The 26,409-nt window shown below is 38.5% G+C and overlaps 1 protein-coding gene across 2 annotated transcripts in view; it reads right to left on the minus strand.

The window, feature by feature from the left end:
- NELL1 (neural EGFL like 1) overlaps window positions 1–26,409 on the minus strand; it is an 817,686-nt gene that overhangs the window by 9,990 nt on the left and 781,287 nt on the right. For both annotated transcript variants that reach the window (XM_072793772.1, XM_072793771.1), the window contains one exon: window positions 8,932–9,125. In XM_072793772.1, the coding sequence (XP_072649873.1) occupies window positions 8,932–9,125 (194 nt within the window). The remainder of the gene's footprint in view (window positions 1–8,931; window positions 9,126–26,409) is intronic.

The raw sequence follows: 26,409 nt of genomic DNA on the forward strand, positions 1-26,409 counted from the left end.
GCAGGAAGCACAGAAATGAAATCTGCCCTTCATAGTTTGTTCTTTCACTGCCACTGGATTTTCCAGTTACTAATAGTAGTCACCGTAGGTAAAGGTGCAGGGGCAAATACAGTGTGCATTTATCCAGTGTGGCTCTTTCTCTTGTCAATGGCACCTGAAATCTTTAGCCCAAGAAAATGGGGCAGGTAAGTCTTAAACATGCCACTCTGGAGCTTCTTTTCTGCCCATAGAACGAGAGTACACATTGCCTCAGAGGTCAAGTGTCTGACATCATTCATCAGGACGTATCACTTAATTTCTGTGTTATCTTTCATGTGACCTTACCTCTCTATCCCTCCTTCATTTTTTTTCTATCCCTCCTTCAGATTCTCATCTTTACTCTTCCAAAACTTTCCTTCACCATAAGTGGAACCTGTCCATTTAGTTTTGGTCTCCCCAGTCGTTCTATCGTACTGTAGATCACCCCTTGATTGGGCCACACCAATCCTAAACAAAAAGTCATGATACTCTACAGCCCACAAATTAAGTCTAAATTCCACTGTCTGGCTGTGTCCCTAGCCTTTTTTTTTTTTTTTCCCTAGCCTTTATCTCCAGGCTTATCATCAGCTATCACCTTCCCATATTTTTCTTTTTTTTCTTTTTTTCTGATATTCTAAACTCAACATTTACTTTACATTTTCCTTAACAGAACATATGTAATGTTTCTGCATCTCTGTTCTTGCTCTTCCTTCTGTTTGGGGTTCACTTTCCTCACATCTCCATTTGGCTAAATTTCTCAACCTTGAAGTCCTTATTCAAAGATCACCTCTTTTGTGACATCTTTCCTTAATCCTTTCTGTATCTTCCTAGAATAGGGTATACTTCCCCTATGTTCCTATAACAAATTGTTCATGACTCTACCAGGGCATGACAGGAGATTGTGTATCCATTTGCCTATGCAGTTCCATAACCAACAATCTAAATATGTTCACACTAAAATGCTGCAGTTTCCTAGAAGCTAATAAACCTGAGATCTCTCTATCTTCTCATGTTGCACAGCTAGAAAAAAAAGATGTCTTCCTAAAGCCCTTGACAAATTTATGAATGGAAGAGCCACAGATGGGTATCTGTGAAAAGAAACTGGGTTGTAACTAAGATTTAGGGGTTAAGTCCAGAGAGAGAACCGTTTTTCACTTTGGGTATCTGTAGTCTGGGTAATGCTAAAAGGACATGGGTTCCAAGCAATTCAGCAATCTTTCTGTGCCTAATCAACTAAGTGGCCTAAAGGTGCATAAAATCACGGTCACTGTCAAGGAAGCATATGGCATCTAAACAGAAGCCCAAATCCATTTTTGCTGGCCTGGTTGTATTGTTGAACTCCATTAAATTGTGGACATGTTTCAAGACCTCTTTTTCAATTGGCACAAAACACTAGCAGCTAACCTGGTGTATTCACTCTCAAGGGTGGGGGGGTGATAACTTTGACTCTTTTTTTGGGTCAGTGATAACTCATGGAGCGACAGCTATCTACGAGGTTCTGAACTGAGTACCTCGATATCTTTATCCTAGTTCACTCTCACAGCAAATGTGTCTGTAGGTGTTAACCCAGTTTTACCGATAAAAACATGGTTCAGAAATGTAAAATATCTTGCAGAGTTCACAGAACCACACCCAGCAGAGCAGTAGGGCTGGGAATCCGTTTTCTTAAATGGAGACCTGGACATTTTGTCATGGAAAGCTCAGATTCACTTTTACTGCCACCATCTACTTGTGTGAAACTTGAGTTTCTCTTTCTTCTGTAAAGGGATAATTATAATTATTTCATGAAGTTGTTGTCAGAGGATGAGGGGATGCTTATAGTGCCAGACATGTAAGAAATGTTGGCTCATTTCTACTTCCACCCTTATGACTGGAGGAAGATCTTGGGGCAGAGGAAGGGATTGTCCCGAAGTATCTATACAGAATTACCCAATGACATTGTTCCCCCTACCCTCTCTTCCACACCAGAACTCTTCATTTCCATGTGTCCTTTATAAATCAAATTAAGACATTTCTAAATACCATCAGAACTTCAGATAATATGTGGCTAAGTTACAGGAGCAACTATGGTAGGCTATACAATGTACCAGCACTCAATAGTACCTATTTAAATGCACTTTTTCATAGACCTCTTAATTATTTATCAGAGGTGTTTGATCTGCTTCTTGTCATGGTAAGGCTGGCCTGAAATTAAAAATAGAACCAAAAACTAGGGAAAGACTTTGACAAGAATTTCACTCTAACTCTATCATTTTTTCCTATTATTTATCAAACCTTTCTGTTGAATATATTTTCTATATAAAGTTAAAATTTCCATGCTGTATATCAAAAAGACAACACAATAAGATGATGAGATAAAAAGCAATAAATAATCAGCATAGATGTTTAATTGTTTTCTTTTTTTTTTTCATTTTTCTTTTTAAAAAGATTTTATTTATTTATCCATGAGAGAGACACAGAGAGAGGCAGAGACATAAGCAGAGGGAGAAGCAAGCTCCCTGTGGGGAGCCTGATGCACGACTCGAAACTAGGACTCCAGGATCAAGCCCTGAGCCGAAGGCAGATGCTCAGTCACTGAGCCACCCAGGTGCCCCCATGTTTAACTTTTTCATGTAAAATTTTTGTTTCAAGAAAACTTTAAGAAAAGTTCCTACTGTTAGGTATATAAAATTAATGAACTCAAAAGACTAATGCTGGTGTACTCAGCCCTATAGTGATAGTCAGACATCTTGAAGCTTACATTTTTAAGTAAGTGTTAGAATGGTTGAAAACCTTGTGGAAAAATGAAATTTAGGGCAGCGCCATTGGCACAGCGGTTTAGCGCCGCCTTCAGCCCAGGATGTGATCCTGGAGACCTGGGATCGAGTCCCACGTTGGGCTCCCTGCATGGAGCCTGCTTCTCCCTCTGCCTGTGTCTCTGCCTTTCTCTCTCTCTGTCATGAATAAATAAATGAACCTTTAAAAAAAATGAAATTTGTTGTATAATCCAGGTCACTTTTAAATCATTTCAATATTTAGACCTTCAAATATGAAATTGACCCAAGTTATCAGTCTTTGTATTGTACAGAATTTGAAAGAATAATTTTTATATGATGACATACTAATCTTATCTCAGTGTACAGTATGCAAAGAAATGTATACATAATACTTACTGCAAAGTAAATGTAGAAATACCAGCTGCTGGCAAGAAAGAAAAGAGAAAATCCTGGAAAGGATTTGAAAGATCTATATGAATAATGGTATTAAACCACAAACTAAAACATTTTGGAAAGAGAGAAACAGAAATACTCAGGGCATAAATGTCACTAGCAGGTATTTTCACACTTATAGAATCTTAGAGCCAGAAAGAACTTCTGAAAGCATCTAGCCAATCTTCTCATTGTACAGCCGAGGGAAAGGCTCTGACGCTAAGTCATCTGCTCAAGGTCACATAGCCAATTACTAACAATGCCAGGAATAGAATCCAGGTCTTCTTGTTCTTGGTAGAATGCCTGGAAATTGAAAATTCCAAGGGGTTCAAGGGAAGGGAACAAAAACCCAGGAATAAGAGTTTAAGGTGAGAAAGGTTGATTTCTGGCTTTGTCAACTTTTAAATTCAATTTTCTTCTAAGTCTAAATGAGGGAGATGATACTCCATCTTCCAAGTATAATAGAGGAATCATATAGAAGAATATTTATTTTGAAACGATTTAAAGAGGCTTATGGTCCTCAGTTAATATAAGCCCTGGGTCAAAATATGAAGATAAAAGGATTTTAATTTAGTGGCTTAAAAAAAAAAAAAAAAACACCAAAAGCACCCTAGGGATAAATGCACCAATTTCACCTTTAGCATGCCAGTCAGTACACATTTATAGTCTCCACTGAAGAATAATCGTGAAGTATCACAAAGCAGCTATTAATCTCTTTATGATATGACAACCCTGGCTGTGTATGAGACTGAGTGGTTTCTGACTTCTTGCTGGTATAGATTTTTCTCTTCATAGCCGTAAACTTTTTTGATTTTTTCTTTTAACAGATATTCCATCAATTAGAGCATACAATGTAAGAAGAATTTGTGAGTTCTTAAGCCCACAGGCTTTCCCACACCATAGCCTGCAAATAATTGTTCCACTGTCTTTCGGCATCTTGAACTTTGAAGGAAAGTTGGAAGCCAACCTGAAATTTCCCATGATATGCTGACCTTCTCTTGCCCTAATCCTGATGGCTTTAAACCTATTGGGTTTGTTATAGTATGTGAATCCTTTTGGTGTACAGATCACAGTCATTCTTCTATCTATAAAATTGTTTTGTTCCATTTGCTGTGTTCTCTTAGGAACACCCACTGCGTGTTACATTGCTACTGCCAGATTCCATATCCATCATGTACTTATGTTTCTTCTACACCTTTCCCCATCAAAATTGATGGGTTTTCTCCCCTCCATGGCAGCAGTACAGGTTTGATTCGATGAAGCTTCTTAGGTAGTCTTCATATTGCATAGCTTTTCCCTTCAACTCATTCTCCAAGAGTCACTTTCCTTCTCTTTTTCTTGTTTAATGATCTTGCCTCTTTGCCTATCTTGTTTGAGCTCTTGCTTTACTTTGAGGGACTAGAGAAGTTTTATCTAAATGTTTCTTCAGTTGTGTGATCTAATTTTGTTCAAGTGTGATTCTTAACCTTTACTCTCCACCCCCATTTTTGTAGTATCTATGCCTAAATCCCATATTAGTTTTTTTTTCCATCATTGAATGAAAGTGGCTCTATCTGAACCTGCCTGAGAATTTCATGATGCCATTATCCTGCCTTCACCCTTTTTTCCTGATAACCTAAGCATTGTTTTTTATTTATTTATTTATTTTCTGTCAAAGTTCAATTTGCTAACATAGATAGTTGACATACAATGTTATATTGGTTTCACATATACAATATATTGATTTGACAATATATTGATTTGTATATATTACTCAATATACACAATACCACAATACCATTATCCAATACTACAATAGTCTAGTCACCATGCAATATTATTGACTGTATTCCCTATGCTGCACTTTTCATCTCCATCTTATTTATTTTATAACTGGAAGTTTACACCTCTGAATCTCCTATATCTATTTCACCCACGTACCCAACTCCCTTTCTTTCAGCAACCATTAGTTTGTTCTCTGTATTTATGAGTATGTTTCTTCTTTTTTTCTTCTTTTGTTCATTTGTTTTTTAGATTCCACGAGTTAAATCAATGGTGTTTATCTTTCTCTGACTTAGGGTAATATTCTCTAGGTCCATTCATGTTGTTGTAAATGGCAAGATTCCATTATCTTTAATGGCTGATTAATATTTCATTATTCCATATGCGCATATGTATATCACATCTTCTTTACCTATTCATCTATTGGTGGACACTTGCCTATTGTAAATGATGTGGCAATAAACACAGGAATGTGTGTATCTTTCTGAATTAGTGTTTTTACTTTCTTTGGGTTAATACCCAGCAGTAGAATTATAAGATTATATGGTATTTCTATTTTTTAATTTTTGAAGACCCTCCACACTGTTTTCCATAGTGGTTGTACGAATTGTACTTTCCCACCAATAGTACATAACGGTTCCCTTTCCTTCACATCCTTGTCAACACTTGTCACTTCTTAGCTTTTTGATACTGCCCATTCTGACTAGTATGAGGTGATATCTCATTGTGGTTTTGATTTGCATTTCCCTAGTGATTAGTGACTGAGCATCTTTTTATGTGCCTGTTGGCCATTTGTAGGTCTTATTTGGAAAAATGTCTTTTCAGGTCTCTGGCCATTTGGATATATATATATATATATATATATATATATATTTGGTATTTAGTCTCAATTACTTATATATTTTGGATATTAGCCCTTTATCAGATATATTATTTGCAAATATCTTTTCCCATTATGTAGGCTGCCTTTTCATTTTATTACTGGTTTCCTTTGCTGTGCCAAAGCCTGCTATTTTGTTAGAAATAACCATAATCCCAGTGGTTTGTTTTTACTTTTGTTTCCCTTAGCCTGAGGAGACATGTCTGGGAAGATGTTACTAAGGCTGATGGCAAAGAAATTATTACCTATGTTTTCTATTAGGAATTTTATGTCTTCAGGCTTCCTCTTTAGTTCTTTAATCCATTTTGAGTTTATTTTTATGTATAAGATAGTTAGATATAAGAAAGTGATCCAATTTTATTCTTTTGCATGTAGCTGCCCAGTGTTTTCAATACCATAAATCAAAGAGACTCTCTTTTCACTATTATATATCTTTGCCTCTTTTTTTGTAGATTAGTTGACCACTTAAGTATGGATTTATTTCTGGATTCTCTGTTCTATTCCACTGACCTATGTCTATTCTTGTGCCAGTACCATACTGTTTTGATCAATATAGCTTTATGGTATATCTGAAATCTGGGATTGTGATTACTCCAGCCTTGTTCTTTCTCAAGATTGCCTTGTGGTTCTGTACATTTTTTTGTGGTTTCATATACATTTTAGGATTATTTATTCTAATTTTATGAAAAATACTATTAGTACTTTGATAGGGATTGTGTTGATCTGTAGACTGTTTGACTCTCCTTCTTTTAACAGTAAGCTTTTACCCTTTGCTGGCTTGTGTAATTCTGCTATTATATGATTTGGTTTTATTTGAATTTGAAACAAGAGTATGGTTAAAGACCCAGGATTTATGTCCCAACCTTGATTTTACTTCTTAGCCTCTAAGTTGATGTCATTATAGTCCATTTGGATGCTTAAGTGCTGAAACTATTTCTTGTGAAATTGGAATAAAACACTTTCAGATGCAAATAATGAAAGAAAAAAGCAGGGTCACATAAAAGTTCATTTTTTGGGGAATTGCCTACGGAATTTGACTTAGGGTTTTTAATTTAGCTCCTAAATCCGGGCCCTCCTCTCCCTCCACAAGATCTGTAAGCTATGCTACTAATGAGCAATGAATGCAATTGAAAAAGAAACCAACAAAAGATTTATGTAAAGAAATCTTCCTGTAGTTTATTCATTAAGGGGTGGGGTAGTAATGGAGGTGAGTTATGTGAACAGTATAGGATTACAAGAATTATTCATCTTTTGTGGCAATTTCAGTCTAATTCTAATGATTTTGGAGAGATTTTAGGAGTCAAAATAAATCAACTTACACCACTTAGATTATTAACACAATTAATTAAAATACTATGGAAAGTTTTAGTGATTGGTAAGTTCCTTCCCATGGGTGTAAATAAAACAAAAACTGAAAAATAAATTTTGGTTTCATACACTAGTGAGGACTCAACTAAAATCTTTTGTTTATTCCAGGGACTGGGGATCCATAAAGACTTAAAAAGGATTTGGGGTCAGGTTGTGATCATCCTAAGTTTGAGAAAAAACAATATTTTCTGGAAAAGAACTAATAAAGGAATTCATTCTTGTTTATCTGGCTGAATGGAGACTTAGTTGTCTCCACAAATCTCTCTCAACTATTTTAAACCAGAATAACCTTTTCCTTCTCTAAAAACTTTACCCTTTGAGTCAGTGCCCCACATGGTCATTAATACAGTACTAAGTTTAGAGTTTGAGCTCAGTCAAGTTGGATTGACTGCTTAATTAGTTTAAAATATATCAACAGGTATCCATCTGTAGAGTGTTACAGGACATGTGGCCAGATAAGAAAACTATGAAATTTGGGGTAAGCCAGTAGATTTCAAGTTCCAGGTTGGATATTTATATCATGTGATATTTTGGGCACATTACTTGCCCTAAAACTTAAAACTTTATCTTTCGAAGTTGTGTTATAAGCATTAAGTGTGATGTGCTGTTTTTAAATCAGGATGCTTGGAACATAGGAGGTATTCAGTAAATGGGGTCACTGGACCTATATTTGGATGTGTGGAACTAGATGCACGCATAGGGTAAAAAATGCACTTCATGGGGTAATGATCTCAACACTTGGTTTAGCTTTCCTAAATAGGTGCCCCTGGTCTTTTGGCAGTGTGGCAGACTTGAAGGCAGATGAGCGAATTGAATGACTTTCCAACTCTGTTCCTGAATTTATCAGGATACCAGCTCCTTAAAGAGGCTGCTAAACAAGTCACTTCTCATGGTTCCCATGCCCATAAAGCACAAGATTAAAAAGTCCCATCCCAACAGACATAAAAATACAATGCAAGAGCTACAGTAAAGAAACATCAAAGGAAAACGAATAGGCAAGATCAACAAAAGAAGAAATAAAGCACAAGGAAATCAAACATTTTAATAGGCCCATTTTGCAAAGCATAAAGCAAAACTGGGTGATGACAAAATTTTATTTTTATAAACATTAAACTCACTTTTCCAAACAACTTGATGTAAGGAATAGCCAGCCTAGCAATGAGAACGAAAATGAAGACATCATTTACCAGAAGGCCTCATACTATCATTACCATTTATTCAGAATAGAGGTCTCCCTGTCTCTGACTACCGGAAGAAGGAAAGTCTGTGAGCCTTGCTTTTCTGGGTGATGTCACCACAAAAATAAGCGAGTTCATGTAGGTGATCATTTCAGGCAAAGAGTAGTTTTAGTCAGCAAGTTTGTATAAGTGTGGGATGAGGGCTCATTAAGCTCTCACTCAACCAGCCTGAAAGACACTGCAGGCTCTTGGTGGGAGGACTAACACTGGCTTCTCTGCCCCACTCCCCCCTGTGCTCTGCAGTCTCCTCTCAACTCTACACCTCACTTCTCACTAACAGCATGATCAATTCAAAATAAGTTTGCCTGCCATTCAGCATCATCATTAGCTGTCCCAGGGATTGGAACAGGGGGAGTCTTTACAGAGACTGCAGGAGGCCCAGAAGTCAACACCTGGTAGAAAAAGGAGGGGTGGAAGAGAAGAGAGCGAAGGAAGGAAAAGAAGAGTCACAATTCCTACTGCCCTCTACTAGCCTCACCTTGCAGGAGCACACAGAACACCTGTCTTCTTTCAGGGTCCACACCTGTCCATTGCGCTTCAGTCCTCCCTCATGGGGGCAGTCACCAGAGCAGGAGGGCCCCGAGGGACAGAGGCAGTCAAAGCCCCCTGCCAGGTTGATGCAAGCAGAATCATTCCAGCAGGTATGCGTTCTTAAGGCACATTCATCAATGTCTGCAATAAAGAAGGCGCAGAGCTTTAGAATCTAGCCAAGATTGTTAATAGAAAATAGTGATCATTTACAAAAGCATTGATTTACATTGCTGAGCATTTAGCTTGTGCCAGGTACCGTGCCAAGATGTTCACACGCATTACCTCATTTGCTCTGCAAAGCAAAGATGTATAGGAGCATCTTTTCTTATCTCTATTTTGCACATAATGGAGCCGAGGGTTACAGAAGTGAAATAACATACGTACTGTCATATAGCTAATTACTATAGGGACTCCAATTACTAAATTATCCAGTAGCAGCCCTAAGCTAGTTTTAGGATATTCTCAAGAACTACACCATCCAGAGGCTATAAATAGTGCTAATTCATTAACAGTGTGGATACACCCTATGGAGAGCTGGCTCTTTTAGTAAAGGTGTGAACAGATCAGCCACTGAGTAGGAACAAGTGGGCAATTAGGACAACCCTGAACCAATTAGACTGCCTCAAGATCCTTAGGCCAAGGGTGAAAGAAGAGGAAATTATTCTTGGTGGGTGCCTTGCCTAATCAAATCCTCTCCATACTAATGGCCAAAAGCATTTTTTTTCTCACAAAAAAAAACAGAACAAAACAAAACCCATCTTTGGGCTATTGCAGGCATGGCATTCATGTTGATGGAAGACACATATATTTTGCTGGTTTTGAATGATAGCTAAATATGGAAGGAAAGCATAAATCCAGTCAGCCTACCCTGATGTTCAAAGCTAGACTGACCTTAACAACATCTCAAACTCATAGCTGTCCAGTCCTGGTTGGAGCCTTTTCTAAGCGGGCCATCTATTACCTCAAAAGGCAGTCAATTCTATCACTGAATAACTCTTTAAGAAATGTCTTCCTTAAATGGAAATGAAATATTTTTCTGGTAACTTCTACTTATTGGTGCTAGCTCTGAGAGCACTCCAGAAAAGTCTACTTGATTTTTCTTACTTATGACAATCTTTACTCTATTTAAAGATATTGGTCATTTGTCTGAGTCTTGTGCTCCACTGATTAATTTACCACCATGTCCTTCAACTATCCTTCAGATGATAACATTATGCCAATAAATTTTTACCAAGTCTTCTATGCACAAGGTTTTTTTGCACACTAGGTATTACAAATGTTGACGATGACATGTAAGACACTGTCTCCTTCTGAAGGTGAGTAATAAGAAGGAACACAGAAGTATGTGTAGATAACTACTGGTAGACCTCTGATTGGAGGGTTTTTTTTAATAATATTTATTTGAGCGAGAGAGAAACAGGGGGGAGGGGCAGAGACAAAGAGGGGAGAGAATCCCAAGCAGACTCTATGCGAGCATGGAAGCTGTCACAGGGTTCCATCCCATGACCCCAAGATGATGACCCAACCTGAAACCAAGAGTCAGACACTCAACCAACTGCACCACCCAGGAGCCCCATGATTGGGAGGTTTAACTCCTATAGTAAGTTAGAATAAGAACAGTATAAATTAACTTACTCTACATCTAAATTTCATGTTAAATATGTACAATGTTGTAGGTATTTGGTTAAGGGTTACAGTCTTAAAGAAAAAATGTAAGTGGCATTTTCTTTTAAAATACTCAAAGCAATAAAGTGTTTAAAGGCATAATATCAATTTATTGCTAGTATCTGTACTTACATATTGTTTCAAAGTTTTTCAAAGCTTCCCCATGAGTTATGCCATGTAACTGCAAGATGGAAATAGTTATTCTCATTTACAAAAGATGAAAGTGAGGCACAGAGATGAATAAATGGTCATACTTCTACTACCATGTTAGAGCAAGGGATGTACCCTGGGCCTAACACATACACTAGAGTTTTTTTGTTTTTTTTTCTGTGCCAACTCAAGGTCTCTAAAGTCAGAATACAAGAATGTTGTGTGGTTTTATCTGCTTTCAACTATTTACCCTCTAGATATCGCAACTCATTTTCAAGGATAAGATCTTATATGGATCCTCTTTAGTTGAAATCCTGTGAATGATATAATTACTCAAAATTTGCTAGAATTTTGAAACTATTGTAACTTAAAAATAATGAGAAATAAATGACCTATCTTCCCTTACTAACTGCACGCACTGTTTCTGGATTCACAACAGAGGTACAAAGTAGAAAATGTTACAGAGTTCATGCAATATTTCTGGAAGCTAACTTATTCCAAGATTTATTTTTTGTGTTTGTCCCATCAAATGTAGTCTCAGTCAAGACATTTAATGATTTCTCTTTTGAAAACCGTGGAAATGAACCCAGATTATAATACCTAGATTCCAAATTAACTATAATCTGACTTCAGTTATGTCTTCACTGTTCCCACTGTTCCTCACGGGGCCCCTGCTATTCTCAACATATTTGATCATATGGTGCTCCTACCTAGAAACCTTCCTCATCTCCCCAGTCTTTTTCCTCTAACTCTTCCCAGTTAAAGGTAGCATTGAATGTGGGAATCAGGTGATCCCTGTTTAAAACCATGCTCTTTCAATTAATTGAGTGCTTACTATGTAAAAGGCATTTTACACATCTCTGTAGGTCTTTGGTCACATTATTTAGCCTGACACTTATTTATCTCCTTTTTAAAATCATAACCAACTAATCCATTGTTATTTATTTATTTATTTATTTATTTATTTATTTATTTATTTATGAACATGTGCATGCACACGCGAAGGGGGAATGAGGGAGGCAGGGGGCATGGCGGAGATGGAGGAGGAGGGGAGTCGGAGGGGGAGGGGGTGGCAGAGGGTGAGGGAGAGGAAGAATCTTAAGCAGCCTCCACAAGCTCAGCATGGAGCCCGGCATGGGGCTCAGTCTCATGCCCCTGAAAACATGACCTGAGCCAAAATTAAGAGTCAGGTACTTAACTGACTGAGCCACCCAGGCACTCTAATTTATGATCTTTTCAAATAAAACTGTACATAAGATTCAAATATTTGTTTCTTGACTTAAAGAATGTTTATAGCAAACATTCATCTCCTTGAACTCCCAGTACAGTGACAATGTTGGTAGTACATCCTATCTTGGAAAAATATTAAAATGATATGTTTGCATTATTCTTATTCCTCGGTTTTTGCTTAAAATGACAAAATATTTGGTCTTACACTTCTCTCATCATATTTACAATCTAGTTTGGATATCTAGGAGATACAGATAGAGCGTAAATTGATAAACTGATGGCTCATCACACATGTAATCATAAGAAATAAAATTCAGATTTCCCTGAACTCTATATTAGCCTATCTCTTCATACTTGTTCCCAACTATTGCATTAGCCTCCTATTCAGTCTCCCTGACTCCAACCATTTCTCACTCTAATCCTCTGATTTTTGATTGTGGACTCAACAGAAATAATTGAGGAACCTTAAAAATTACTGCCCAGGCTCACCACCACTAAAGACTGATTTAATTAGTGTAAAGTAGGATCCAGACATCTGGGCTCTGTTCAGCCAGATGAGAATCATTGCTCTAAATACCTTTCACAGGGGAGTGGCGTTCTAAAAAGCAAATTTGTCCATGTCACTCTTCTGCTTACCACCTGTCAGTGGTTCTATGACATCTATAATAGAAGATCTAAATTCCTAACCTATCATATAAGCCCTGATCTAACATTTCAATTGTTAGCTTTTATCTCCTCCCTTTTTTGTTCAAAAGCAATGGCTTATCCACAAACAGTCCATGTTGTTTCCTCTGTGTGTGCCGTGCATATGCCTTTTCTAGAGTATTCCATACCTACTCTATTTTTTCTTAGCCTGTATGGAAGGGGTTGCACACAAATTAATTAATTGATAAGGTAAGCATTTAACTTCCTCTGTTGTCTTCATTCCTGTGCAGTCTTCAAAATCAAGTATCATCATTTTTCATTCTGCAAAACAGTCACTATCGACTCGGTACTTTATCCACAATGCTACCCAGGCATTTATTTCTTAGGAGTTACATATTTAATATATGCATCTCCATAGATAGATAGCGACCTCATTGAGAGTGAGGACTAAATCTTTTTTTCTTTTTCTCTTCTCAGTGCCAACAGAATGCACCGTGGTTGTAACAATGTGTTGATTTAACTTACTTAAATCCAGGAAGTTTATAAACCATTATTATTATAAAGTCTATTTTACTAAAATTTGGTCTCGTGGGTATTCAGTAAGCATAAGACATAACTGCAACCTTCCCCTTCCGAGAACACATTGTATCATTGAGTTTTCATCTGGAAAAGCCCATAAGACTGGTTCAAAGTACAAGAAATATAGCAAAATAGTAACTACACTAAAATAGGAAGGCAACCTTCCTTCCTCCCTCTCTATTCTAGCTTCCTGTGAAATGCTTGAGAACAAGGACAGAGAAGGCCCATTAACAAAGCACTTCAGAAAGAAGAGTACTTTCAAGATTCCAACCAGTAGTGACAAAAGAATCTTTAACGTATGGTCTTCTCTAAAATCATCTCTAAATTGGCAGTTTATGGCCAACTATAATCTGCTTTTTTAACATTTGACTATTTTTTCATTTACAAAGTTGCAAGCATTTTGGCAGTGTTTTCCCCTCATGAATTAAGACACCTGAGCATAAAGATGAACATACCTAGTGTGTGCAATTAAAACAGGGGACTAAACCTGGATTTGCTATTGCTGCTCCCAAATGAAAGGATTTCACAGTTGAACATAGAACCATATTGCCTACAGAGTTCCATGTGATTGCTTTACTTATGACACAGAAATCTAATTCTGCTTCCATGCAATTTAACAGATTTATGGAAAGCCAGATGTTAGCAATTATGGAAACCGACATCATTCATATTCTTGGTAATACAGACCTGTTTGCTCTGCACAAAGCCAACTTAATCTATTATACATATCCCAAGGCATCCAGAGGGAAGAGGCACCCTATTTACATATTGCAACTGTTGTTCTCTGCTGAGGAAACACAAAGACATTCACCCAAGATACTCACCCAAATCATCTGACAGGCCTCCATTGACAAAGAGGCAATGAAACAAAAATCAGGCAAAATATCCCACACTCAAATCTATAATCATTAAAGCGTACTTGCTTTTTCTTATTGTAAGTAATGGCTTTCTGTGATTTCCTTGTGTTTCTCCTTGTAAATTCATTATTTAAATGCTCCATGCTCAGATGAGAATTTCCGCAATAAAATTCTATGGCTGAGCTTACATTAGAACTAATTTTCTTGCATTGACATTCTCACAATTTCTGAAAGCTGTTATTATTGTACTCAATTTTGCTTTAAAAAAAGTCTGGTTGGGCCTAGTCAATCTGCTTTGTTCTTTAATTTGAGGTTCTTAGGTTATTTGGGCATGTAAGAAAACAGAATCCAGAAATGTTTATATCAGCAGCAATCAAACCAATCCCAACCTAGCCTCAAACAATTTTCCTATCCTTCGAGAAAAATGGCTCTGCGGAAATTTTAATAGCATAACAGCTGTAATGGTGGTACCTGCCTCAGGAGCTAAAAGTTCTGCAGGTTGATTTCAGAGATCAAGGTAAACATTTTTGTCAGGGGTTTGGTAGCAGTTAGGTCAAAGGAGGGAATTTTTTCATTACCCCATATTCCACTTTCTTGAATAACTTTCATAACACATCTAGTCTTACTTCCAAACTCAAAACAGGTGATGTGTCAGAAAACAAAATTTAACCTGGGGTTTGAATATCCAGCTGTGTGTGTTCTGACTTGGAAATCATTACCAGACATTAGTTGTTTGGAAATGAGAACAGAACTTGGGGGTTTATTAATGATAGACAAGATAGGGTGCAGATGCCTCTCCCACAGCTAAAGCAATATTGCTTTTTACAGTGACACGGAGAAACTTACAGGGAAAAATATGCACACTGCACATCAGCAAAATAAATGAAAGAAATAAGAAATCTGAGGTCTGAAGTAGCTTGCAAAATACAAGGCAAATGAAATTGTAACCTGCACAGAAAGTTTCAGGTCCAGAATAAGAGAGGTGATAGCCATGTTCTAGGGCATGCTAGTCATCCTGTACTTGGATACCATGTTCCCTTTAGAACACAGACTATTAAAGATGGGGTTGACACACACAGGACCCATCAGAAAGAGATCCATCATCTGGGACTTAAACTCATCTCACTTTAATGAAACATGAGGTGTTCAGCCTGAAAAGGTAAAGACTAAAAGAAAAGTGAGTGGTGGCTTAGTCTATTTGAGATGCTATGATGTATCTCTTAGGAAGAAGTTCCAACGTCCTTCCAGGGTCAGCTCTTCTTTATTCCAGCCTCCACTCAGTCTTGAGTCAGAAGAAACCCTTTCCTATAATGTTTCTCTTACTGCTCAGTGTGTAATTTTTATTACTCATCAGTGGGTCTTCCCCTTTTCTTTTGATTGAGTAGACCCTATTTTTAAGCAAAGGAAAGAGAAAAAGAAAACAGCTTGTTTGGGCTCACCCTTTCCTTACCTATTTCCCGGAGCCAGGTCTTATTTCTCCAGTATCTACCACTAGCAGACACCTCCATTTACGCTTCTTCCTCCTCTCCTAAATATTTGCAAACTTCCACAGAACCCTCTCTTCAAAGTCTAAATCCTGAAGTTTCTCATGACCCTTCGTTTACAAAACCATCCTCCTTCAATCAATATTTGTTATAATATTTGTCATTTCAGTCTAAGCGTTCTCTTCTTGACCCTGGTGGGATATGATACTGCCCTATTCATCCTTTTACCTCTTCATTCACCCAATTGCTAATCACCAATCATCAATTTACTAAGTACACATATGTTTATTGAGCATCTACTCTGTCCTAGACATAGTGCAAGAGACTGGGGATAAAATAGGAAAAGAGTAGAGTCATGGTCCTACAAGTAAGGACTTTGTAGACTTACTCAATTTTTGAAGTTATTAACATTTCCTAAGGTTCCACCTCTGGTCCTTGGCTCTCTTTCTCCTCAGTGGAAGCAGTAGAACATACCAACTAAAAGCCTAAGCTTTGGAATCCAGCAGCTGTGGGTGCCAGTTAATGTGACCGGTTCTTCCAGTTTCCCTGGGACTGAGGGAGTCCCTGAGATCGGGGACTTTCAATGCTACCACCAGGAAAGTTCTAGGAAAATGGGGACAAATGAGTCACCTGAGCCCCAGTCCCATCCCTACACCTATTGTTTGTATGACTTTGGTAAATTTACTTCACATCGTCGAACCTCGGTCCGAAATTGAAAAATGTGGGAAAGAAAATACTTCCTGGGATAACCTGATAATTTCAGTAAGCATGGAATACAATGCTTATCATGTAGTGATTTCTCAAAAATTATTAGCTGTTATTGTTGTTCTTACTGTTTCTATATTTTTTTCTCTCATAGTATTCATCTCATCTCATGGGTTCCCCTGTCCCATTTTTTCAGGATATACTCAAATCCACACCACCAGTGTGGATTTAAGCTGACATCTTCATCTGTTTACCACAGATTTGCACTTGAAATCTAAATTCTCACACAAATTCTCATGGACTTGAACAGTACATTGGCCAAACAAACCCAGAAATGCTAACATGCTAAGCTCTCTCTCTAAGCCCTAATCAGTAAATCTGGTGTTAAGGCTAAGTGAATAATATTAAAAGGGGGCAGCCCCAGTTACCCAGCGGTTTAGCGCCGCCCTCAGCCCAGGGTGTGATCCTGGAGACCCAGGATCGAGTCCCACATCGGGCTCCCTGCATGGAGCCTGCTTCTCCCTCTGCCTCTCTCTCTCTCTCTCGCTCATGAATAAATAAATAAAATCTTTAAAAAAATAATATTAAAAGAATATAGTTTCTTGACACTCCATGGACTTGCCCTGGACACAGATCAACTTGATAGGCTGCACAAATTTAGGTGTTCTGCAGATGGAGAAAACAACTCATCTAGATAAGAAAACAAGAGGAGAATAAAAGCAGAATGACTTTATGGTTTACTTTCTGCCATGAATAACTCATGCCTCTTTAACGAGTGTCTAAATCTGTTTAAAATCAATATGATTTGGTGTCTCCTGGGTGGCCTAGTCAGTTAAGTGTCTGCCCAGGTCCTAGAATCTAGACACAGTAGAGCTTCTCTGCTCAGCAGGAAGTCTGGTTCTCCCTTGCCCTCTGCCTCTCCCCCTGATTGTGGATGCATGTGGTGCTCTCTTTCAAATAAATAATAAATAAATAAATAAATAAATAAATAAATAAATAAATAAATAAATAAAATAAAAAAAAATCATATAATTCTGACCAGTGGAGAAAATAAAAAATCTATATTGAAAAACTTACTATCCAAAGGGAATTTTACTGCACAGAGAAGCTACAGTTTTGATGCCAACAACCCTAGATTTATGTTTTTATATATCTGCTTATAGGTGAGATGGTGGGTTATGTTAGAGCTGCGTCTGCATCCCTGAGTAGAACTGTTATGTTTTTACAAGTTGCTAAATGTTTAACACTGGGCCACATACCTGCTGTTGTTATATTCATTTTATTGTATAATAAAGCTTCACCCTCAACTGAAAAGAATTACCCTCTTGCACTTTAATTTTTTAATCTCCTTATGTTACCTCACATGCAGAGCTGCGAACGTACATTTCTATCTTCCTTATTCATTCACTCAGAAGGAATATTCTGGTCTTATTTATCTTTGTGTCTCCCACAGCAACTTTATAGTGTCTTTTTCCTGCTATGAGTTGCATGCACATGTGTTAATTTTGAATCTGGTTGAGTTGGCTCCTTGTCCTTTAGGGACTTCCGTTTTCTCTTTGGTAAAGTATAGGAATTGTATAAGATTTTTTCTAAAGGCTTGTCCATTTCCAGTTTGTATGAATACTTTTTACCTTTGTAGGACTGAGTTTGTAATTCCAGTGTTAAAATATAAATGATACTAGATGGAGAACAGGATAGAGGAGAGTGGAAGAACCCAGCTTCAGAATGACAAAGAGATTTTTTTGAATTAAACAGTTTTTTTCCAGAGTCAATATTTATTGAAACATCTCTTGTCTCTCTCAATGAGTGTTTACAAGCAGGTATCACAGAGAGAAAATAATGAAGAGAGAGATATAGTTTTTCTACCTGCATTGAAGCCTTGGAAAATGAAAATGTAGTCCCTGGTGGCAAATATACATGGGGAATCCAGGTGGGATGAAAACCAAAACTAACTATCTTGACAAATCATTCTTTTAAACAAGTTGTCAGATGAGAAATAATTTCTTCTCTCTTCTAAGCCAACAGATGGTCTTAGGCACAGAGAGTTTACAAAGTAATTTCATTTACTTCTAGAAATATCCTCCAACTTACATAGAAATCAAAGGTCAAAAAAAAAATTCTCAGTGTACAAATCTAAAACCAGATCTCGATCTAAAAAACAAGAGGGTCAGATTATAATATACAGCCCTTAAGAATTCAGAGACCTTCCATGCCTATTATTTGTCTCCTTCAACCACTCTGTATTTGGGTCCCTAACTTCAAGAAACTTGTCAAAGTTCTTCCCCAAACATTTTTCCAGTGGAAAATAGAGTTAGGGCATTGATGAAGGATAATAATTTGGACAATTGTGCCTTATCTATTGAGAGAACTAAACAAGCTATAAATAAATCTTAATGTCATCTTACGGTGTCTTTTCTTAGATGTTCTCTTCTCTTGGATCTTCTTCCACTCTTCATATTTAATCAACTAAATTAGTAAAAATAGATCTGGGGCTGTCTTCTATTTTGAGAGTATATGCTCTGGAAAGATCTAGAAGGTATTTGTGGAGTCAAGGGAAAATGCAAGGAATAGAAGACTTCAGTCCACTGCTCTAGGCTTTTAGGAGACAAGTTCTGTTTATTTTGAATTTTTTTTCTTTCTGTGTTTTTTTACTCCAAGGGAGGTAAAACTATAAAGACTTTAACTAGGTTGGTTTCTAAGGAAAAGCAAAGGAGGCCACTGACAAAGATTCTTTCTTGGAGCAAACTCTGGTCAGGCTCCTCTGAGCCCTCCGCTTGATGAGTCCTCAACCTTGGCATAAACACTGCAGAGTCTCAGCACAAATGATTTTGTCTACCCTATCCCACCACGTCAAAACATTTGAACAAACACTAGAAGAGCTTCTACATGCAAGACCACATCCCTAAGATCATGGCTCAAGCCCCCTTAAGTTCCTGCATGGGAAGGCTCAAGGCTGCCAAAAAAACTTACTGTTTCAGCCAACGCCTATATATATATAGGGTTGGCTATATGTAGCTAACCCTATATAGCAATTTCCACAAATAAATATTCAACATTGAGACACTGATATTATGAAATAAGATTCACAACTTTTACCTCCTTACCTTAGAACATAAGACCCTTTGTAATCTGGTTTGCACTTCCATTTACAGGGCTCCCTTCTTGTTGCTCCCTACCCATAACACACTCATACGATATGAACTACTTTATCTGCCCTGGAAATTTCACCAACCCTTGGACACATTTAGATCTCTTTCAAGACTGCTCCAATCCAACTGCTGTTCCTGCTTGGAATCCTACCTTAATATCTATTTTCCTGGAAAAGAAACCCTTCTAATCCTGTAGACCCAATGAAAAAAAAATCATAATTTCTGTGAAAGATTCCTATGTACATTGCCATCCCCACATGCCCCAAGAAGAAGTTAGTAAAATTTTTCCTTAGAGTCTTATTTTTATTTACTGTATATCTAACCACAACTCAATCTCCCCCAATTCTAGCCCCCTCCTCTTTCTCCATTTCAGACTGGAAGGATATTCCTACCAGGAATGTGTGCCTAAGACTTAGCACATGGACTAGCACAGATCAGACCCTCTCAACAAATGCTCACCCAACAAGTGAGTGATGATTTTTATGTTGACAGTGCTTTGTTTGGTTTGAGTACAATCATTTAAAATTCTCTGCTCATAAACCCAGAGGTAAACATTTCCCAGCAGCACGAGTAACCTCAAACTAAAACAAACAATTCAAGATTTACTTCAAAGAAGTTGTAGATGCTGATCTCTGAATTGCTGCATAGACATGATCTTTGGCTCTAAGACTTTCAAGACAGAAATTTCTATAATGAAACACTTGTTTCCACTGAGTTTTAAGAGGCAGAAAGCTGGGGCGCCTGGGTGGCTCAGTGGTTGTGCGTCTGCCTTTGGCTTGGGGCATGATCCCGCAGTTCCGGGATCGAGTCCCACATCAGGCTCCCTGTATGGAGCCTGCTTCTCCCTTTGCCTGTGTCTCTGCCTCTCTCTCTGTGTCTCGAATGAATGAATAAATGAATGAATAAATGAATGAATAAATAAATAAATAAATAAATCTTAAAAAAAAAAAGAGGCAGGAAGCTGACACCTGTAAGTAATTCAATACCATAAAGTGCTCAGACACCGAGAAAGGCAGGTGAACATTGCCAGAGATCACACTGCAGATCCTCAGGTGAAAAACATCAAAAAGCTAAATCAAGCTGGTAACTGGAAACACCAAAGCTGGATCCTGGTATTTCAATGGTGGTTTTTACATTGTTGGGGTCAGATCTGAGACCCCAGTGAAATCTGTGGTTCCACTTCCTCCAAAAGATGCATATAACCACATATACATGAAGCTGCTTTCAGTTTAATGGCATTCCAGAGCCTCTGAAGGCTTCCAATGAAACCTCCAAGGCAGCAATTCTCAAACATGAGTGGGCATCACAATCACCTAAATGAGGCTCATTAAAACACAGATCACCAGCACAATCTCCAGATTTGCTGACTCAGTAGGTTTGGGGGGTGGGGAGGGTAGAGTGTTTTCCTTTCCAGTGACTTCCCAGGTGATGCTGATGGTGCTGATCAAGCTTCTAGAACCACTGCCCTAAGCTACACAGAATTGAGTTCACAGACAGTAATGTTAGGAAACTCTGTTTTAGGAATGCCACGCTCATTTTGTTGTCACCCAGTTGGTACTGTCAACTGTTCAGGAAGTAAAACAGCAACAATAATGACAACACAATAAACCAAGCCATTTCAAGCTTAAGAAAAGTTTCTGCATGTTGCAAGCTTCGAGATCCTGTGCAGGAGGAAATCAAAGAGCCTCTATTGTTACTTGATCTTTCAAAACAAACAAACAAAAAAAAACAAAAAAAAAACACAAAAAAAAGGCCAAGTTCGCAATGACAGAGAGGACTTCAAGGAAACCACAACTGCACTGCAAAGCACAGTTAGGGAGACCCAGCAGCCTTCTTCCTAACGGCGACTCCTCCTCTATCAGCCCAGGTGAGGCTCTACCCCCACCCAGGCCGTCCTCACAGCTCCCATCCCTGCTTGTTTCTTCTTCCCAGAACTCCCACGGGGCCTACTCATGCACTGCAGAATTGTCCTCCAAGTCCTCTTTAAATCCCCACAGTCTAAGGAAGCACCTTACTCACGGTAAGCAGTCTACCTACTGCTTTTGAGCTGTTATGGCCCCAGACATCACATTACCAAGTCTTCATTTACCACACTATAAAAGAAAGCAATCTTATCTTCTACATTATTTAAAAAAAAAACTCATGAAGTTAGGCAAGCAATATGAAAAGCAGACAAAATATCCTTTCCAAAGAGAAATACACTTATCAAAAAATATAAAGACTGGACCATTTAGCTTAAGGACAAACCAGCAATACCCCAATAAGCCTGTAGGAGATCACTCAGAGCACAGTAGAGTTGAATGATTTACATGTTTAATGACCACAGTAAAAAAAGAAAGACACAAAGTCTTTACAACAAAACTCAATATCAGTATAAAAATTATAAAAATTACAGGTACTTCAAGGCCAAGTAATGTGGTCAATAACCTTTTGTTGTAGAACTTGAAAAAAAAAAAGTCCTCTTTTGAGCAGTTCATTATTCACTCATCCTGAATAAATGACATTTTCTAGAAATTCCTAGAGTAGGCTATTTTCATCCTTGAGTTTTCAGTTAGTATATTCTACAGAGTGCCAAATCCACAAGATGCCTGGGAGAAAAAAAAAAAAGGGTTTATTTATTTTATTAAAAAAAAAAGGTTTTAAAGTCTAATAAATTCAGGACACTAACAATGTAACGCAAAGGCTCTGACAAGTCCTGCAGTTAACACACCAGGTTAATTATACATAATTCAGAATTTCCCAAATATATTTGCTAATAAAACACTTCTTTGAAAAATATCCCATCATTAGTGTCTAGATCTAGACTTTGCTAAATGTTCTGCTTGAAGTCTTGCCCCAGTTGGGTTTTAACCACTGATGCCAACTGTTGGGGGTGCGGGGATGCTTCAATTAGTCAAAAATCCCTTTGTTATTTGTCTCCGTTTGCCAGGTAAAATCCAGAGCCCCATAAAAAATATAGGGCCTACTATATTTTCATACTCCTTAGTTCAGTGCAGCGCTCAGGCCTCAGCTGCTGAACAGAGTGTGAGCCAGCTTGTTCATCTGTGCCACTACAGCTCTTCGGGGAGACCTGCCATTTTGACTCACAAGCTTTTGATCCCCCTGACTACAACTGGACATCACATAGCAAAATTATAAGTGCCCATAGCCTTGGGGCCAGCTCTCAGCAAAGGAGCATGCTGATGCAAGTAGGTTATGGTCTCAGACGGCCACCATACTCCCTATCTTTTGTTGAGATATATGGTGATCCCTGGAATACACTAACATGGAGGAAAATCTCAGTGTCTTCTGCACACACATATAAAATAGACTAAATTTAAAAATCAGGGACTTGGCATATCTGTGAGCATACAATGAAGTGGAAGATGGTGTGATTATCTGAATAATCATGACTCAATCTAAGCCTTTCATAAGTTATCTTCAATTAATTCACAACCGGCTGAGGCAATCGAGAGAGTAGAAAGAACATGGGCCATTTCTCACACGTGGCCGTGCTACTTGATGCATTTCCCCTCATCTGCTACCCATGTCACCAAGGGTTTTGAAGGGTCAAATGGCACACGGTTGGCATTTGATAAATAAAAAATGGCTTTTACATTACCATTTGTGGAGCAAGACTTTTAGCAGGCCATAAGGAATATTTTGTTGCTTGATATTTCAAAAATACTAATACATGGACACAGTTCTTAGAAAAGATGTTAACACTTTCTGGAAAAGGACATCTACCAATAAATAGCTGTGTGACCTTGAACACCTCTATGTGCCTCAGTTTGTCTATTATGCAGAGATTATAACCATATTTACCTGTTGGAGTTGTTTTGAGGATGAAATGAGTTAGTGAACATAAAGCTCTTAGAAAATTACCTAGAACATGAAGTAATCAAGTAATCTTAGCTACTAATAATATAATCAAAATCTTCCCGTCCTTCAAGTATAATCATCCCCGTGTGGTTGGGATTGAGAAGACTGTTCTCTGATTCCCTCTGATCACTCTCTTCCCTAATTACCTATTTTATAGCATTGAACATATTATTTTGTGGTTAATTATAACCTGTTTCCGAATGCTATTGGTTGTTTTATGTATGTTGATTTTTTAAAAATATTTTATTTATTTATTCATGAGAGAAACACAGAGACAGAAACCCAGGCAGAGGAAGAAGCAGGATCCATGCAGGGAGCCTGATGTGGGACTCGATTTCGGGACTCTGGGATCATGACCTGAACCAAAGGCAGACGCTCAACTGCTGAGCCACCCAGGTGTCCCTTGTATATTGATTTTTATCTCCAACTTGGTGTTTTAAAGTCCTTATTGGATGCAAGGAAATAGTCCCTAAGACGTGGATCCTCTGCATCAACCCCTTTTAGTGCTAAGACCACCACAGGCTAATTTTTATGGATAGAAAACTTATATGCTTATAGAGGGAGTTTTTGTTTGTTTAAGCAGCTTTCTAATTTTCCTCCTTTTCCCTTTTGCCCATATGATCTTCACGTGGACTAGAATTGAGGTCCCTGGATTCCTCATCCACTAATCACTGCTTTAAAGCACAAGGCCATAGTTGTTTTATCTGCTCTATGGCTGATTGCAGCCATTAGGAAGGTATTTGAACATTGTCACTGAAAAGATACTAAACAGGGCCAAGGTAGAGAAATTTCCTGAAGTGACTCGTTTTAGTTTTAAACTAAAGTGGAGCCAGTACCTAGGCCTATTGTGTCAGCCCAGATAGGCTGAGGTGACCAGTGAACCTTGGGTTTATACCTGAGTTTGGGCAATGAACTCTATTCTGACATCATTTGGTAAAGTATTTATCACCAAAACTGAGGAGGTGCTTTTGCCTCCCCTGAGAAGTCCCGAGAATATACTCAATTTATCTTATGTGCTGATCAGCTCTAGTCCTTGGTATGTACGTATGCATGCATGGCTGGTTGGTGGGTCGGACTTGAAAGGTGAGCAGGAAGTTTCCTGAGGGTCTGAAGGGACTCATTTTGCACCTTATTTAACATCTGCAACTGTGTGTTACAGTCCACTGTAACGCCATTCTCAGAGACCCGGAATATCACATCTATTAGACGTTGGCAAATGTTCTTAAGCTCTCCCTTCTGGGTCCTGACTGTGCCAGTCCTTTTTCGTGCACACTCCTACCCAGGTGCTAAGACTGGTCTGCCCATCTGAGACATCTTAGTGACATGTGTCAGTTGCATGGCATGCAACTGAGGTCCTCTGAGTCCCCAAACCACACTCCAATATACTTCATACCGTTTCTAGTTAGAAGCATAAAGCAATTTAAAGAGCTCTATGGCCAGGTGGCATCTGCCTTTGGGAAGCCTCTTCAATAATAGAGAATCTATTTCTTGGCTGAAAACCAAAACTGAAGTTTCTGAAGTTCTCCGGCAACAAATACCAGTTTTGAAGTCAGTGAGATCTCACTAAATATTATCAAGAGCTGTTTAGCTGAAAATACTTTCTGTATGGGGGTGGGGAGCAGGCTCTTTTTTGTTTGCAAAGAGAGAAAATCCATCGAGCGTCCCAAGATTGGTGTGTGCCTCTGCCTTACACACCAAGACACAGCCCATGAGTCCACTGCATAAAATAATTCCCCAGGGCTCTCGATTCAGACAGAACATAACAACTGTCCATCTGGATCTCACTCATTCTCACTCTCTTTTTGTCCTGTCTCCTTGACTCCTGCTTAAAACACTTCCTTCAAATACAGGCTCATAGCTGGCTTCTTCCTTTCCAGAAACACTGCAGTGTTCACATATTAAAAGCAGGAGCTTTGGGATCAAACAGACCTGCATCGTGGTCTCAGCATCATTTCTCAGCTGTGGAATTTGGAGCACGTTATCTTCATCCTGGGACCTTATTTTCCTTGTCCTTAACATGGGGATAATAAGAGGCTTTCCCTCCCATGGCGGTTGTGAGAAATGAATTAGGGGAAGCCTGAAATTCCCCGGCACAGGGTCTGGCCCACAGTGCGGGCGTTCAGTTCATGATAATGGCCAACAGCTACCGAGCACTTGATACGCAAGTGCTGAATGTTTTTCTCCCCATGTTAGCTTATTTAATCTTTGCAATTACTCCACAGCAATTTATGAGGATGGCACTTCGGTACATTGCTTAGAGCAGTGTCTGGCACCAAGTAAGCTCTCAATAAATGTTAGCTCTTATTAGTATTACTGTTGCTGTCTTCATTTGACAGGTAAGGGATTTGAGGTGAAATGAGGTTAAATGTTGACTATTATTATCTACTACTTGCCAGGATATTTGCATATTAGAACACTCATCTTACAAAAAATCCCACCAGCAGGTATTCCTTGAATCATTGTATGCTTAGGGAACTAAGGCCTAGAGAGGTTAAATATCTGGCCAAATGCCACTCATCCAGAAAGGGGCTGAGTGGGGATCCAATTCAAGGCCTATATGCACTTGAAACCTGCCTCCCCCTGTGTCACACTGTCACCCACCAAGCCTTTGTAACTCTTTCCCCTCTGGGAGCATCTCCAGGTCCCAGCTCTCTTTATCTCCACTCCTAGGAGAACCAGGCGCCGGGCAGTGACAGCACCATTCTTAAAGCGTTTCAAACAGTCCTGACCTATCAATTAAAAGTGAAATCTTCCTAAGAGACTCCCACAGAACCTTTCCTGGCTGTTACATGTTGCTTTGCAAGTTGATGACAGTTGCAGCAGCTGTCCGGACAAGTAAATCCTTGTTGGGTTGTTTCCAGGGATCAGAGGGCAGACTCCAGGGCCCGGGGACCTGCCTCCCAAAGCCAAGTCCTGTGGAGGCAGCAGTAATAGAGGCCGAGGAGCCATGCTCCAGAAGAATAGCCATGTGTCATCCGTCAGTGTACCTTTGTCAACAAAATGAGTTTTACTGGGATCTGAAAATTCTGTTCAATAAACAACAATGACAAGCATTTGGTTGATACGATTTAATTCAGCATAAATCTATAAAGGATATCAA

The sequence above is a fragment of the Canis lupus genome, chromosome 23, assembly GCF_048164855.1.
Source record: "Canis lupus baileyi chromosome 23, mCanLup2.hap1, whole genome shotgun sequence".
Lineage (NCBI taxonomy): Eukaryota > Metazoa > Chordata > Mammalia > Carnivora > Canidae > Canis > Canis lupus.